General features: G+C 35.0%; 1 protein-coding gene across 3 annotated transcripts in view; it reads left to right on the top strand.

Annotated features, from left to right (window-relative positions):
• LOC110454429 (spermatogenesis-associated protein 1-like) overlaps positions 1-18992 on the top strand; it is an 85181-nt gene that overhangs the window by 12874 nt on the left and 53315 nt on the right. The window contains exon 1 of one of the 3 annotated variants that reach the window (XM_021503921.1): positions 9826-10543. The exons of the other annotated variants lie outside the window; for them this stretch is intronic. Coding sequence (XP_021359596.1) covers positions 10496-10543 — 48 coding nt within the window. The 5' untranslated portion in view covers positions 9826-10495. Of the gene's footprint in view, positions 1-9825; positions 10544-18992 lie in introns of those variants that run through there. 3 annotated transcript variants of the gene reach the window in all.

Raw genomic sequence — 18992 nt, 5'->3', positions numbered from 1 at the left:
TCTATCAGCCACAGTGTAGGGCTCAGAAGTTACTCTACAGGCAAATGTAAAAGGTTAAGGCACAATTGTGGACGGACATCTTCAATCCCCCAATATCTCCAAGGTAATCAAATGAGTAAGGTAGAGGACCAAACACTTGGTCTGGTTATAAGGTCTGTCAATCTGCAATTCAATTACAAAAATTGAATACATGATGTAATAAAATATTGTGAAAAAAATATTTAGTGTACTGTATTACAATCAGTGGTTATAAGGATTTGGAACATCTATTGTCAGCCAGACTGGATATTTTGAGGACGTGGGACATTTGTTCTCCGACTGGATAATTAGAGGACATGGGACATTTGTTCTCCGACTGGATAATTTGAGAATGTGGGACATTCATTCTCAGACTAGATAATTTGAGAACGAGGGACATTCATTCTCAGACTGGATAATTTGAGGACGTGGAACATCTGTTCTCCGAATGGATAACTTAGGGACATGATAATTAAAGATTTTGTATCTGTTTCTTCTGTACATTTATATTACCATTCATATGTAATTTGATTCAAATTTATATCACTACCTGGTAAATATAAGAGTAAATTATCTGTAAACTGCTTGATATAAAAGATTATCGCATTTTGTTAACCCTGCAAGGCGTCTTTCCTTAAACCTCGGAACCATTGATTAAAGCAGGCCCAAAGTGGCTATTGTAAAGGACTGACAGGAGAAAGTGCCGCAGGTTTTAAATCTCGTTAACAACATGATATAATTATCCACTTAATGTTGAGTTAGATGAAAAGTTGACCTTCGCAAATATTTTTGTTGAGAAGTAAAAATATCAGGTATCAATTGACGCTAGTTTAAAGGTTATTGAAAGTTTGTCTGACTGTGATCGGCAAGTCAAAACAGTTAGTATGCTAATTCATTTATAACAGAACTTTGGCTGTTATTTTTGGTTAAATAAATATTGTTAAGAAATTGAAAGATTGGTGATAAATTTGGGTACTATGAAGAACAGGTCTCTTATTTAGAATGTAGGGTACAAACTGTCTAAAACTGATTACAAACTATAGAATGTTGGGACTCCATGTGTATAGGTAAAACTGTAATTATATTTAAGATTAATTTTTAAGTGGGTGGTGTGCTTGTAAATAATGTAATGTTATGTTTGTATCACTTAAGTCTTTAATGACGTAAATGAAATTTGAGGCTTTAATTGTTGTGTCTGCTATGTACCCAGCTACTTGCAAATTTCGATTGAAAATCTTTCAAAGAACTACACTCAGAAATTCTTATATACTGTATTATATCAATAAATAGATGTCTTGATAACTGTTTGAAGTTTATTTAAGGATTTACTTAAGAAAATAATTTCTATTTCACAAAATCCTCAATACATATTTTTATTGCATAGATAAATTGGTACTGTATGTGAAATCCATTAAATGGAAGAGCTGAAAAATCATGGGACATTATCATAATTCTAGGAGAAAGCTTACATTTTACAGGTAAGGGTGGGAGATGGGAGCTAATTATGTGGATTATGGCATATCTCATTAATGGCTCCAGGTGGAATTGAGTTAATGGTAATGATGTACTGTGGGGGCTAATTATGTAGATTACGGTATATCTCATTAATGGCTTTGGTAGAATCAAGTTAATGATAATGATGTACTTTGGGGGCTAATTATGTAGATTACGGTATATCTCATTAATGACTGGTAGAATCAAGTTAATGGTAATGATGAACTGTGGGGGCTAATTATGTGAATTACGGTATATCTCATTAATAGCTTTGGTATAATCAAGTTCATGGTAATGATGAACTGTGGTGGATAATTATGTGAATTATGGTATATCATTAATGGCTTTGGTAGAATCAAGTTAATGGTAATGATGAACTGTGGGAGCTAATTATGTGAAATATGGTATATCTCATTAATAGCTTTGGTAGAATCAAGTTAATGGTAATGATGAACTGTTGGGGATAATTATGTGAATTACGGTATATCATTAATGGCTTTGGTAGAATCAAGTTAATAGTAATGATGAACTGTGGGGGCTAATTATGTGAAATATGGTATGTCTCATTAATGGCTTTGGTAGAATCAAGGTAATGGTATACGTACCGATGGACTATTTTCGAATGTTGTATAAGACCTTTAAACGTTGTCATGACACACTGGTTACACCATATAAATGTATTGAGATATCTTGTTCCTTTCATCTCCTGTTAATGATATTCCCCTACTAAAACAGAATGCATGCATACAGTCAGTTTTCAGAGGAGATAGGTTAAATGAACAAAAGTGTCTATTGAATTAATCCATTTCAGTATAGATGGAGATTAGGATATGTTTTAAACGACTTACGTCAATCTTAACACATTATTTTCTTAAGTTACAACACTTGTCATTTTTTACGTTTTAAACAATACTGCTTGAGTTTCACTTGCTGAACGACAAGGTTCTTTTTTTAATGAAATTTTCCAAAGGGTTCTCCAAAAATTGCACTTCATCATTCGTAATAACTTTTAACGTTTTTTTCAGATATTTGATTACTTACATTTCAAAAGAGTAAAATATGATTTAATTGAATCAGTTGTAGCAAATGTCTATATACACCTGTACTATATGTATATAGTAATATAACAGGTACATATTTCAAGCTCTGTGTAAGCCAATGAGCACAATACACAGGAAAATGCAAAAAGGAGACTTACCAAGGTATGTCTGTTCAGATTCAACTGGTTTAATTCCGTTGAAGTGAGAGACTCATGTCAGTCGAGGTTTGGTTGAGGTGAGAGACTGACGTCTGTACAGGTTTGGTTGAAGTGAGAGACTCATGTCAGTCGAGGTTTCATTGAGGTGAGAGACTGACGTCTGTACAGGTTTGGTTGACGTCAGAGACTCATGTTAGTCGAGGTTTGGTTGAGGTGAGAGACTGACGTCTGTACAGGTTTGGTTGACGTCAGAGACTCATGTCAGTCGAGGATTCATTGAGGTGAGAGACTCACGTCTGTACAGGTTTGGTTGGGGTGAGAGACTGACGGCTGTACAGGTTTGGTTGAAGTCAGAGACTCATGTTAGTCGAGGTTTGGTTGAGGTGACAGACTGACGTCTGTACAGGCTTCGTTGACGTCAGAGACTCATGTTAGTCGAGGTTTTGTTGAGGTGAGAGACTGACGCCTGTACAGGTTTGATTGAAGTAAGAAACTGACGTCTGTTCGAGTGGAAAAAAATGGAAAATGGAAATAACAATGTAAATTATATCAAAATGTGTCCTTGTTTAGGCTCGGACAGAAGCACTGGCAATGGAGGGATTATAATATACAGTTGAGAACAAAAAAAATGGTATCAAACATTGCTGTCTGCATGTGATGTCACAGATTCAAATCTTGTGGTCTCGTCAGCTTTAACTTTCAATGAAAATAAATTGATTTTAAAGTTGCGAGAATGCCATACCAATTAAATAAAGTTACAATAATTGTTTTCAATTGAAAGCTGCGCATGATGTATGTATTTAAATTCTATTGCAATATATGTTCACAGTGTGCAAAATGTTAATAATTTTGCACATACTGCTGCGATATGTACATGGTAATATAAGAGATAGTCAACAGCCAGCCATTAAATGTCTGTGGAGTTTGGAGTTTTATAGACCTTGTCCACTAAATCGTTTATCTACCATTGTCAAGGCCTATTTATAGGTTGTATTGTATATGTAATTTCTTGCTACTTGACAGTCAACCTAAAAACTAATGAGCTTGGCGCCATATCTGCTACTGTCTAACAATATTTACTCAAAAAGGAGAAGGCAGTTATTGTGACTCGTTGTAGACAGACACCCCATTGTTGAAGAATACACTTGAAAGACAGGACAAAGAAGAAAGGCAACAAAATGAAAGTACAATTGTTTATATGCGTTTTATCAATTCACATTAAATTTGACATTATTTGTCTAACCTCAATTTTCCTCAAGTTTGAAATGCCCCGATTTATTTGTTAAGTTAATTTTGGGTCAGCATGAAGGTTTAATTACCATGAGGTGTAAAGAAATAATAGATATCTTTCAACTCGTTCTGATACAGTTTTACACAGATATATATCATCTTTTAATAATAAATTGCTTTGTGTTGAACAATAATTGTTGAATTTCCCAGGGTTTATAAGCAGGATTTAGTGTTTGATAAAAAGTTTGATGGAAAAAGGTTTGCAGTTTCAAAATATTTGGTTTTAAATATTTTAACTGATCAAACTCCAGATGACTTATTAGTAGATTATTCTACTATGTGATATAAAATCAGAAGCTGCTACCATTAAGGTATTTGAATTAAATTATGAACACAAAGGCCCATTATTCCAAATGTTGAAGAGTGCTATTTATTTTACGAAACAAACATACTATGGGTCGATCCTGAAGACCACTGGGCTTTTGTTGGACTCTAATGATAGCAAGAGTCAAATCACCTTTAACATGGAGAGTCAAAACTCATGTTAAACAGCAAGTTCTTTTAAACTCAGGAGTCAAAACCTATTTTGGAGAGTCCAAAAGATATTGTTTCAATGGTCAAATGAAAGACTTCAGGCCAAGGTAGGGAGGCTATTCTACTAAGGATTGTTGATGTTCCCCAACTCAAAGGTGTACATGTGCACCTAGGAAATGGGTACCAGTAAAAGGGAGATAAATCTGTCAGGTGTAAATATTGTCCTCTGTTCTCCAAACTTTTGATCCCAGTGATCCTAGCCACAAGAACTGTACACTGTGCTGTAGCCAATGGCTTATGGGGTGTATCAAGTACTAAGTACTTAATTAGCCTGCAGACATAGGATTGTCCACTGTTAATCCATAGGAATGAGATTAAGGATCAACCTGCCAACTGTTTACGAGGGGGTGTCAATCTGTTTACCAGAGGTTTTCTAGGCATTTAGGATAGCTTGTGTATGGTTCCTTACATAAAATGTCAATTTTTATTTATCCAGCTTACAATATGTTTTTAATGACTCACTTTCTGATCTTATGACAAAATTTATCCTTCATACATTTACCATCCTAATTACCAATGTGAGTTCCAGTTCATTTAGACCTCTGCTGAGCAGTGTTGTCACACAGTCTTGTATCTGAACATTGACATAGATTTGTAGCTTGATGTGTTTTGATGTGAGTGTGATGTGTATCTGATATGCCAATCAGAACTAGATATATTTAGAAAGAATAGGCGTCTCTTCCTTGATAACATCACTTTAGTGACTATAATTATGTTTCAAAATAGCTAGAAATGCCCTGAAGTGGTGACCTCAGTCTGAAAATGTTTTTTATTCCTTCTGCAGTGTGTCCATTATGACGATGTGTTAACCCGGTCAGTGTTATTTAATAGGGTTATACCTACAGGGAGTGTTAATTCATTCACCCCTAAAGACACATTTGAACTGCACTCTTCCAATTCAAAGGTTGGAATAGTTCATTATGGAATTTCAGGGGTGAATAAGTTAATTAACACTGACAATTATCTAATTCATCAAACTTGTACTGTATCTTTAACATCAGATAATAACTGGTAAGCTATATATATATATAGCTTATTACTAATGATCATGAGACACACACACACATATATATATATATATATGGTGTTATTTAAAGGACACTTAATTTATGTATTGGTAATTTCACAAAGTTTACACGTTCTTCAGTTTACTGTTCTGAGATTGTTAGGCCTGTATATGTAGTGTGCTTGATAAGAAAATGATCATTTCCTTGGATTTGAATGAGTTATCTCCCCCTCCCCCCAAAAATGCAAAATCCACCATGTATATAAATATACAGAAGAGATGTCTATCCCAGACATCAAATGAAGAATGAAAAAAAAATTGTCCAGGATATAAAGTACTGATATTGGGATAACATGTAAACATCTAGGAAGTTGTATCAGTAAACAATCTGATAACACTTTTATTTATAAATCATTGGAGTGATCTCCCTTTCAATTAGAAAAGTAATGTTCCAGCTCCTTTGTTCATCATTAAATGGGGTTTTTCATAGACAAATAATCTTGAATATATCTGAAACAATGACAGCCATAATGAACTTGATGATTTGCTCTGCCTATCAGGTTTGGAAGCATTTTCAGAATCATAACCCAAGGGTCAAGGTTACAATTGAGGTGACAGATATCAGATATATGTACTGTCAGTTTCTGTTTGTTTGTTCACAATGAGATAAACTAATAAACATTGCATGAAGACATTTTAAAGGCATTTCACCCCCATTTCATTACTAGATGTGTGCGACATTCTTTTATAGGACCCTTGATTCAAGGCCAAGGTCACGAGAGATCAAAAGTCAAATACACTGGTAACTGTACACCTAGTCATAAATATTACTATTACATTCCATCTAGAAAGTTAAAAGACACCAGATTGTCCAGTATGTATAAAAAGTCCATCCCATCAGATAAGTACAGTGACAAGATTGTCCGGTACAATCACTTATAAGTACAGTGACCAGATTGTCCGGTACAATCACTTATAAGTACAGTGACCAGATTGTCCGGTACAATCACTTATAAGTACAGTGACCAGATTGTCCGGTACAATCACTTATAAGTACAGTGACCAGATTGTCCGGTACAATCACTTATAAGTACAGTGACCAGATTGTCCGGTACAATCACTTATAAGTACAGTGACCAGATTGTCCGGTACAATCACTTATAAGTACAGTGACCAGATTGTCCGGTACAATCACTTATAAGTACAGTGACCAGATTGTCCGGTACAATCACTTATAAGTACAGTGACCAGATTGTCCGGTACAATCACTTATAAGTACAGTGACCAGATTGTCCGGTACAATCACTTATAAGTACAGTGACCAGATTGTCCGGTACAATCACTTATAAGTACAGTGACCAGATTGTCCGGTACAATCACTTATAAGTACAGTGACCAGATTGTCCGGTACAATCACTTATAAGTACAGTGACCAGATTGTCCGGTACAATCACTTATAAGTACAGTGACCAGATTGTCCGGTACAATCACTTATAAGTACAGTGACCAGATTGTCCGGTACAATCACTTATAAGTACAGTGACCAGATTGTCCGGTACAATCACTTATAAGTACAGTGACCAGATTGTCCGGTACAATCACTTATAAGTACAGTGACCAGATTGTCCGGTACAATCACTTATAAGTACAGTGACCAGATTGTCCGGTACAATCACTTATAAGTACAGTGACCAGATTGTCCGGTACAATCACTTATAAGTACAGTGACCAGATTGTCCGGTACAATCACTTATAAGTACAGTGACCAGATTGTCCGGTACAATCACTTATAAGTACAGTGACCAGATTGTCCGGTACAATCACTTATAAGTACAGTGACCAGATTGTCCGGTACAATCACTTATAAGTATGTATACAGTGACCAGATTGTCCGGTACAATCACTTATAAGTACAGTGACCAGATTGACCGGTACAATCACTTATAATTATGTATACAGTGACCAGATTGTCCGGTACAATCAATTATAAGTACAGTGACCAGACTGTCTGGCACAATCACTTTTAAGTACAGTGACCAGACTGTCCGGTACAATCACTGATAAATACAGTGACCAGATTGTCCGGTACAATCACTTATAAGTAGAGTGACAGCATTAATGTGCTGTCTGTTTAATGGACCCTGTACGTATATACATATCTATGTACTCCAAAGTCACAGTAACAATTAGTTGCCAAAATGTAAATTGATTTATACTTTATCAAATTTAAACACGTTGGTTTAGCCTTTAAATTTATATTATATAAATGATACAACCTACAGGACTCAATTCTCCACGTTACAGATCAAATAAATATTGATCAAAATCTGGTTTCTAACTCTACAACAATTCAATAGCCAGGGATATTTCAATGTATATATGTTACTGGGCCTTGATAAATGGCTTTCAGCAATCTATATCCCTACACTTATCTATTCAGTATGTCTGTGGCTGGGCTTTAATTTAAAGATCTTAACTCCCGTAGACAAGCATGCCTGTCATTGAGGAGATTGTCGTACCATTTAAACTGTATCCGTATTAGAGCAAGCACATGTTTCTGATTTTAACTTCACCATTGCCTAAGGCTATTGTAAGCTTATGTATTGGCACCTGGGTCTGTCCTCAATCCATCGTCAACATTTCATATATTAAACTAATATTCTTTAGAACCATAATGCCTTGATTCATGGTATTTCTTATGAAGCATGTTGATACACTTTCATCCTAACAAGCTACAAGACAAAATTATTCTATTTTGATTTCTTCACGATTTATAGATTGATGGTAGTTAACCTATAGCTTGCTTGGTTAATGCTGAGCTCCCAGACTGTTTAACCAGTAATTTGGTGGGTTGATGCTGTCTAGACTGTTTAACCAGTAATTTGGTGGGTTGATGCTGTCGAGGCTGTTTAACCAGTAATTTGGTGGGTTGATGCTGTCTAGGCTGTTTAACCAGTAATTTGGTGGGTTGATGCTGTCTAGGCTGTTTAACCGGTAATTTGGTGGGTTGATAATGTCTAGGCTGTTTAATCGGTAATTTGGTGGGTTGATAATGTCTAGGCTGTTTAACCGGTAATTTGGTGGGTTGATGCTGTCTAGGCTGTTTAACCATTAATTTGGTGGGTTGATGCTGTCTAGGCCGTTTTAACCTGTAATTTGGTGGGTTGATGCTGCGTAGGCTGTTTAACCTGTAATTTGGTGGGTTGATGCTGCCTAGGCTGTTTAACCTGTAATTTGGGGGGTTGATGCTGTCTAGGCTGTTTTACCTGTAATTTGGCGGGGTGCTGCTGTCTAGGCTGTTTTACCTGTAATTTGTTGGGTTGATGCTGTCTAGGCTGTTTTAACCTGTAATTTGGGGGGTTGATGCTGTCTAGGCTGTTTTTCCTGTAATTTGGTGGGTTGATGCTGCCTAGGCTGTTTAACCTGTAATTTGGTGGGTTTGCTCACTGTCCAGGCTATTCAAATTTTATCTTCATATCATATCTGATAACAAAACCAAATCATGAGTGTTGAAATGCTGTTTGAGTATAGACATTTTATTTGCATAAAAATATATTATTTATATTGTTATTGATGTTTACAATGTATTAGCGTTTTTCTTGACTACAGTGTTGTCCAGTTATTTTTTAACATAATGTAAGATGAAATAGTCCTTAGCTTTTGATTTTATTTCAAACTTGCCTGTTAAACAGATTTCCTTTTTATCCTACGGATAATCTTTACAAGTTTAGTTTTGTTTGGTTTATTTTCGTGTCTATTATGTAACTGACTGTCGCTAGTAAAGACTTTGTCTTCCATTTCTAAAGATTACATTAGAAAAACATTGGTGTTTGTTTGAAGCCCAAGTGGGAATGAATGGCGGTCGGCCTTGGTTACCTGTCACGACAATGTTGCATTCTAGAATCTCTAAGTTGTGAGGACATTTGATGACTTTAACGAGGGTCTGAGTATGATCTCAAGTCCTCTGTCAATTATTCAATCAATCACAGCCTTTTAAGGGAAGATTCTCGTAACAAGAACAAAAAATCAATGTCGCTCCAAAACCGATGCTGTGTGAACATAAAAATGAAATAAAAGTTTGAAAAGATTTTATTGACCGAGAGCGTAGAAATGACAACATTTTAGATTGAGTAGCTGTGACGTTTAATGACAAGAATCAATAAGCTTGTATCGTAGAATAGAATTCCAACAGAGAGGATTACACAGGTATTATCCGTAAGTAACGACAAATTCTGTGCCATTGTGTGATAGGTATATATACCCACACTGTCACTGGACGCCGGTTAAATAGGCTTACACAATCGCCTATATCCATATCTACCGGTACCTATACCCTGTTCAAGTCCGTCAGTTTTAATGCAGTGACATGAAGTACCTTTGTAACAGTCTATACAAGTATTTTCACAATCTTACCTGTATCTCTGTTGACTTCATTAATGGCCAGGTGTAGTAATTTTCAGCCAAAGAAGACTTTCGAGTGAATTTTGTTTTCCCTGGATTTTACTTTCCTGTGGTTTAACATCAAGTGATCTATATATACCATAAGGTGAAAAAAAGCTATGACGTTTTTGGATCGGATAAGACCAGTGGAATTTGGTGATTGTGTGTTTAATGTTTATTGTGGTCGGTGAATGGCCACTGTTGATTTTACTGTTCAGTTAATGCCAAAGTAAATGGCAATATCAGAAATTTACCTATAGGTGAACAGGTGAGTGGAAGGAGTTCGCCTCAGAATTGTAAACTTAGAAATATAATCAGTGTTTACTTTTGAACTGGAGATTGGACTATATCAGGTGTCCTGGTTACCTGTGTGTGTTACAGGTGGGGCTATTAGTGTGTCCTGCAACCATTATAATAGTCACACCTAAAACACTGTCAACGGAAATGTATTACGGAGTATTCTGTCGGAGTGTATAGAGTATTTTGTGTGTGATTCTCCCGTATCAGGCCTGACTATGAGCCTGCTGCTGCGATCGCGGGCCAAACGACCAGAAAGTGCCGAGGTATGTGTATTGGAAACTGGAACCAAATGAATGCTAAAATGTGTTTTCATTGTTGAGCAAACAACATTTATTATGAAGGTGTTAACTGTTTTGATCTCTATAGAAATGTAAAGAAACATTCACATATCCAGTATTATTTCAACCCCCATAGTTAAACTTCCTTATTGATGATCAAATCTGGTATAGTTACCACGGGAGTATTGTAATAAACTAAAATGGTAAATTCACATTTCATGAGTATGATCTAAGCGGTACAGTACTAATCTTATAATGTTCATTTAAATACTGGCTTGAATTAATGCCTCATAAATCCATTATTCATATTCAAGAAAAATCTAGAACTTAACTCTGTCTGTTACATAATGTTAAATAGAAATGAATTTCGATGTATAGAACATTGCGGAGTATTATGATAAGAGTTGATTATAAGGTAAATGTTGTAGGTCTGGTCATATCCGTGTTGTATATTGATATTTATCAATCGTAGTTTGGTGTAATATTCCTCATTTCAGAGATTTATTAATTGAACAAATCATATTGTAGAAGGATTGTAGGCAGTTTCTAGTGATCAAGTCAAACGTAGGGTATATATATATATATGTAGTATGGGGAAAGTTTGGACTATTGTATTGATAGGCTGTAGGCTATAGGTCAGCTCATTGTCATGGTTGATTAGATTCAGAAATTCAAATTACTGGGCGGTATTTAAAAAATTGGATTTGATTAGTTTTTCGACTTTAATCACGTATCACAAGTTTGACTAGAAACAAGACTTATTTACCATACATACAGCAGTATCCTCAGTCATATGTGGTCGTGCAGCCTCCCAAATGTCAGTAGCTACTGAAATTTTACTCAAAACAAATATAAACGGAGGGGTCATGTGTGTGTGTGGGGGGGGGGGCATAAGTGTTATTATATTCATGTAACTCATCGCTCTAGGCGACTTCATTTCTTTAAAGTGATCAAACTGGTCAACTATTGATACAAACTTGTCAAAAAATGATACTTATTTGTATTGGGATTGGGGGGGGGAGGGGGGGGGGGGGCAATCATGTCTTACAGACATTTTTGAATTGTATTCATCAATTGATAATGTCAGGTCATATTATTCAACATTTTCTAAAAGAAATTGTAGTATTTAATGCCTAATTTGAATTCAAAGAACACACATTGACTTTTTCGTAATTAGAATATTTTACTGTTCAGTTAAATTTATGCCAAAGTTTATGACACTGTCCGAAATTCATTTTTTTATTTTGTTTATTTTTGTCATGATGTGTTTGTTTTTGATGCTTTGTCGGTATCGATACATACCTGATGATGATTTGCGTGACACTTAGCAGACCACGTTGTACTTAGAATGACTACATTATTATAAACGGTAGAACAGACGGTGCCTCAGCTCCGACACTGCAATGCATGCGTTCAGGTCGACAGTGAATGCGTGATGGTACAAGCTTGTTAAAATACAATTAACCAAGTGTATCTCTTAAATTGGTTACCTTTGTTGTGTGATTGATTTTGTATTTTGGCTTCGATGCCATCACAGAAATGAGTAGAGAAAAAAAACAATTTCAATACGGTGTATGATGAAAAGAATATTGTCGTTATTGGTAGATGTACCACAAGGCTTATAGACATGCAATAAAATCGAGATAGTGTTCAATCATCTCTGAGCTATCTGGTAACGGAACTCCATTTTCCCTAATTCCATTATCTTCCGGCTTGTGGATAGGTCTACACACAATTAGTGTATTAGCATCTCCTGTCATGCAATGTGTTGGCAAGTCTGACATGATGGGAATGCTGTGTTTGAGTTGCAATGAAAGTTGTTTGTGGTGCGGAGGATTGTCATATATATATATGTGTTCTATCGAAAAACATCAGCAGCGATACGTTGAAGGCCTCGAAGAAATTGTCTACAGTTGTGATAGCAACATGATTCTCTGTAGTACGATAATAACAAAGATTAGCACTTCTTTTCGTTTTCATGCGATGATGTTGTGCTTCAAGAATAAATTCATTAATTTATAATTATTCACTGTGTTTTGATGAAATGAAAGCCTAGAGTTATTCTATAAGCACCAAGATTGATAGTTATTGATTTAGCTGGCTGTTAAGGCTGAAGTATCTACAGGAATCGCCCTAGTGTAATATGCGGTAGCAGAAAAGGTAGAAATAAATTAAGAACTTTCAAACATTTAAGCTCGATTTTATTACAGAACAATACATACACAGTGTAATGGTTACTGGTGCACGTTTGTGTGTGGAGTTGCTTTAATTCGATTGGAAACTGGTCCCTATGAAAATTTAGTTAATTTGAGAACATGTTTTAATTGCGATAATGAAGTAGATAATTGGACTACTTAATTGTCCATTATATCTAGTTATAAGAAATGAGTTGTTTGTTAAAGCCCAACACACACATAGACATTTTGTTTCACTATGTGATGTCATTAAATTATCTGTTATAATCCACAATGTTATATAAGTTTATTTCTATGTGATGTCATTAAATTATCTGTTATACGTCCACAACAGTGGTAGTAACATGTTTATATGTATCTATAGTGCCAAACAAATATCAGATAGACGTAGGCATTCATTATATATATAGCAATTGATTTTAGTATCTCAAATTATTTTAACTTGTGTATACAGCTTCTATAGCCTATATAAAGTCTCACGTAACGCTGTATAGGGCGACCTCTGTGTAATTTTAGAAAATAGTGTTGTAATTGTGTGTTTGTTTTCAATGACGGTGATACTCAAATCAATTATTTGAACTTGAACTTATAGTAATTGAATGCACAATGATTTTTGCAATGTATTGTATGCAGATGTTTTCTTTGTCCTGGTATTGTTTGTGACGTCACTATGCTTGTTTATTTATGACGTCACTAAAATTGTTGACTATACAAATATTGATGACGTCATGTAACCAACGGTGATAAATAAACATCAATCCGCCTGAAGAAGCCCTAGAAGGCAGAAAGGCCTAGCGGACGATCTGAAAAAATTATATATTTTATTTCTATATTTTCCTTCGCAAGGACTTATTTATTTATTATCTACTATATATATATATATATATGAATGAAGTTAATAATTCATATATCGCTGATAAGGATCCCCGTACCGCTGCCTTAAGCTGTAACTAAGTGCTGGAAGCTGTTTACCCAGAATGACTATAGCTTTGATAAATCATTAATAAGAAAACCATACCTTGTGGGAATTTAATGGAAAATAATATATATATGAAACAAACAAAATATAAATCCTAAACAGTGTTCCGAGTGTAAAAATTGAAATGGACCAAACTGGAATTCGAACCCTGAACATCAGATTGTTATACTGTCACTCTGACCGACAGACCTACCTGGTTAACGGACAAGGACAGCAACATAAGGCTGGTGATAGACTGAACGATAACAGAGAGCTCTGTCATATATTTCAACATTTTTCAAATATTCGACATGTACATTTGCTTGCAGCTGTTAACCCCACAGCATATTCCAGGACTAGAGAGTATTGACACAATGTTTTAAGTTATACACCATAATTACAGGTATAACTCTGTAGAACAGACTTGTCTCAGTTCACCGATGATCAGTTCAAGTGAATCTAGCTGTATACCCAAAAATGTCATTACAATGTTTGTCAATTCTAAACATGAAATACTACCGTCAAACCTGCTCTTGTAATTGTCCGTCTTTTAAAATTGTAAGGTAAAATTATAGTGATTTTGGTGTAGATTTAGCAAAAACCTGGAAAAGCGTGATTTACCACTGAATCTGTATCATCTTTATCATCACTCGAGTTGTCTAAATTTTGGCATTTTTAATTTCACACACATAAGTTGTTGTTTTTTTGTTGGTTTTTTTTATGGGGGGAGGGCTTGAGTTTTTTTTTTTTTTTTTTTAAAAAGGAAAGTACATTATGAAGTAACAATGTTTAACTGTACCTTGGGTACGTAGCACATTTGGTTTATCATGCCCTTATACCCAGTATCTTCCAAAAAGACGTTACGGTCCTTTTGCATTGTTAACTGTTTGGCACACCCTAGCTTTAAGATTCAATTCTATCTAATATCAGCTACAGGTGAGAGTGATTGAAATGTCTCACAGCTGCAGTGATATACCTTGGGTTAAACGCTTTTACACGCTGACTGTATATATACCGCTAAGTTGCTGGTTGTCCAATTACTTCAGTGTGAGCGGATCACAATCGTTGATGAAATGATAAAATGTTGATCTCTGCCATCTCACCTGCGCGATTCAATTTGTCAGCACAGGTACACTTCTGTAAAACAGATCACAGGTACAGTTCTGTAAGATAGAGCTAAGGAGCGCCGTAATATGTCATGTCGCGCCTGTAAGTTAAAATCCCGTATAGGGTAGAGTTTGTCATGGTTATCTGCAATATATTCTCCTGAGCATTCTAAATTACCATCACACTGGGGAAAATTAATGTCTGCTTCGTGAGTTTGGATTCCGTCCAAACTTTCTGCCACTTAAAATTCTCAATTATCAATTCCAATGTTAAAAACATTAAATGGACATTTTACATATATCCTGCACATTCGAAAGATTTTTTTTACTTTTTCTTGCAATTCAGTGCTGAACATTTTTATTATCAGATTAAAGAATTTATCAAAGACTGTTATATCTTGACCTTTTTCCTTTAACTAGGATTCAAGCAAAACGAGTCAGTACAGTTTACAAAGCTTGTCTATGACATCAAGGTTATAGTCAGTTTGTATACTGTTTGATTAAAGGGAATTAAACTTAGTCGAGGTCAAATTCTACAATTTCCTTGAATCCGTTATCTTAAATATGGATAATTACCATGATTTGGGGTGTGTTTATTCTAGTCTCAGGATTGCTGAAGTATACTTAACTTTCTCAGATCTAAAATCTTGACTTTNATAAACAGGTAAACTGTTGTTTCATCGTTTTTGTTGTGTATAAACAATGATTTTAAAGCGACACAAGTTATATGTATTATAGAGAGATATAATCACTATTGAAAATGAATGTCACACATTGGGGTTTTGATAACAGAAAAATCCAAGGGGTTCGGCTGATGGATGTTTTCTACTCCTACCTCAATCAATTACCTCATTCACCCCTGAAATTTCATAATGAACTATTCTAACCTTTGTATTGGTAGAGTTCAAATGTGTCTTCAGGGGTGAATGAGTTAACGGGGTATAGTAGTCGTAACCATGGTGTTGTCCCTGCTGTGTCCTGATCCTGACACTATTGGAACTAGATAAGACAAGACATTACTACATGTCACATGTGCATAATAGGAAATTATTTTGTCCAGGAACTGTATTCATGAAACCGCTCTCATGCTCAAACTCAAGTTCTGTGCTCAAGCCCAATTTCATTCTTGTTCTAAGCTGGTGATGAATTAATGATTATTCACTTTTCGTCGAGGAGTTGGGAGAAATTTGGAGAGACTTAAATCGAACACCTTTTTTTAAGTGTTTTAACTTGATTTGTTTACCATTGATACGTCACAGGATTTAAGTAATAAAGAGGAAAGTTACAGTTTGACTCAAAATCCAGGCTTATGAGCATGAAAATGAATTCATGAATATCAGCCCAGATGTACCCTTAACTAAACTACAGATCTAGAGATAATTCACTGTTAGTCTGTCCAGCTGTACCTTTAACTAACTGTATGTGAGCTCGTTGTGGTATATGAAAGATGGCACAAAGTTCGTGACTATTAGTGTTCTGTTTCATTGATCAGACCACATTCTGTTAAAAGATATTCATATACAAAATAAGGGAGAGAGCTTAGATTATAATTCTCGGTGTGGCCATGGGTCCTATATACCCCCTAAAGTATATGTGTATTGATTAAAAAGGTATGCGTGACACATTGATTGACCAATAGGGCTGTTTGGGCTAAATTGTTTCCTGTTTCTTGTCACTACAAGGGAGGACATAAATAATCTCATTTACAATAGGTAAGATATACAAACAGCTTATCTATAGTGTAGGTGGATAGTACGGTACATAACAATGCCAGCATATATATCGGTACATTGATAAACATTTCCTTTAATGTTTAGATTTTATCCACTTTTAAGATCACCTGCTTTAAGAAAACTCATATCCATCAAAAGGATATATATATGCAAAATGACTTTATAAGTATATACTAAAAGTTCAAACTGTAAAATGTAACACTTTGTTCTTAATGGGATATTTATTGGTATGTAAAACTATTGAGATCTAATTCATTGAAATAGCTTATGCCATCAAAGATTGTCTGCAAAAGGTCATTGGAGGGTTAAATGGCATCTCTATGACTTATAAAGTTAACATATATGGAACACTTGGAGTGAAATACATTGTATATTGTATATCCATTTACTGATTGGAGCACAATTCACTAATGTTAAATGTTATAGCTCACCCAGGGTTTTAAGTTAATTGAATCAGCTCACTGGTCATATTAGTGAGTTTATAAGTGTAACTGCATATATATATATTGTAGTTGATTTTAAATGCACTTATCAGTTTATTATGCTCTGCTGGTAAGTTGGTTGAAATAGCTTATTAGCCCTAGCTATCAGACAGATGACTAATACAAGTACAGTCAAACTTCCATAAATCAAACTTTGATGATTCGACCTTCATGATGGGTTGATTCATGCAACCTTTCGGCAAAGTCCAGAATTTCCCCCTCATATAACACTACTAATTAATTCTTCTCGTGAATCAAACTTCTATCATTCAAATTTCTTGCTGTTTCCAAGTATAATTAAGGCCCATTCGTTATGAAAACATTGATTATTACAACTGATAAATCAAAGTGAAATATTCACCAGAACTAGAACATTGAATTGTCCCATGGTTATTTTAATAACACAGGTGATGGAAATTTAATTGACAGAGAAATACTGAATTTTATAAGAAATCCAATATCTATATTTGAAAATAAATGTATTAACCTTTGTTTCGTCACATATTATAAGATTCACTTTCTGTCTTACTTTCAGGATCTCAATGTTTAAGATTCTTTAGTCGAAGTATCAATGTTTCAAATTTTCCAGATAGTCCAGCAAAGTTTGAAACATCAAAGTTTGACTGTATGTGTAAAGGTGCCTTTATATTTTTCTAACCTATTTTGATCAGGCTATATTAACCACTACAGGTTTGATTTTGATATGGAGGTGCTCTGTCAATACATATTGCAACTTGCCTAACCTGCACCATCCTCGATATTCGAGGGGTTACGCTAACATGTCATAGCAAAACTGAAGGCACGTGGCTAACATGTCATAGCAAAATTGAAGGCACACAACTAACTATTTGATTTGTCTCAGGTAAATGTACATCAAAGGATCAAACTAGTCTTCTCGTCTCAATCACAAGGTGCTGCACACTGAGCCTTCAATTTTGCCATGACATATGCCAGGGGTGCAGAGAGCGAAAGTGAACGATCCCTGGAGTATCGGGGAGGAACCTGCATCTGCAGAACCCATTTTTGTCTTTGATTTTACGTTACATTCTTTGTAATTTAAAAATCTACTTTATAGGTAGTTTGTTTAAAACAACTAGTTTCGTTGATAATGATTGTGAATCTNCCCCCCTCTTTGGAGATAATTTCATTGCAGAAATGAATGCAGATTAAACAAATTAGTGAAATATTATCTCAACTTTCTACAAGATACAAGAAAATTGATTTAAACTCTGAAATGGTGGACATTATCAACGAAGAGCTATTATTATGACTGAAACTATGATATAAAGTTACCCTGGCATGGCAACATGTTTCTATTGACTCAGAAATGGTATTCTATATGTTTGGTTTGGTAAACTGTGAACAGTTTGAGTTTTATTGAGATACCAATTTGCTAAGAACTCATTACTGATGTACAGTGTATCTTAAACTATTATCAACTTTCTATTGATAGAAGCATGTGATACCAGATTGTAGATACCCCGTACATGTATTGCAGTTTTAAAATTAAAAGTTTGTTACATGGTGTGTATTATGATTTGAAATTGGATCTCGTACAAAAACTTGTGATGTACGTCAACTGCCAACCCACACTGACGTAACATTTCATATTGTCAATGCAGTAACGGAAATATTCCAATTTACGATTCATTAGTTCCGTTGATGATTGGCACATCGTACAGTGCAGTGATTTTTTTCTCTCTTGATCATTCTCTTTGATATTTTTATCACTTAGCTGTGTACGCCCGATGATTTGATATTATTGAATATAATATGTGGTATGATTCTAATTAACCCAGTTAAGAATTTTGAAAAATATGAAAGTAGACCATTAGTTAAATCCATTTCTGTTCAGATCCGTACGGTAATTGTTAATCAAAATTATACTAGAACCGTTTTCCTCCATAAGTCTCACTTGAAAAGAAAAATGTTGACAGCGTATCACATTTAAAAAAAAAAA

The sequence above is a fragment of the Mizuhopecten yessoensis genome, unplaced genomic scaffold (genome assembly GCF_002113885.1).
Source record: "Mizuhopecten yessoensis strain PY_sf001 unplaced genomic scaffold, ASM211388v2 scaffold7833, whole genome shotgun sequence".
NCBI lineage: Eukaryota > Metazoa > Mollusca > Bivalvia > Pectinida > Pectinidae > Mizuhopecten > Mizuhopecten yessoensis.
This window is presented reverse-complemented; position numbering and strand designations above follow the sequence as displayed.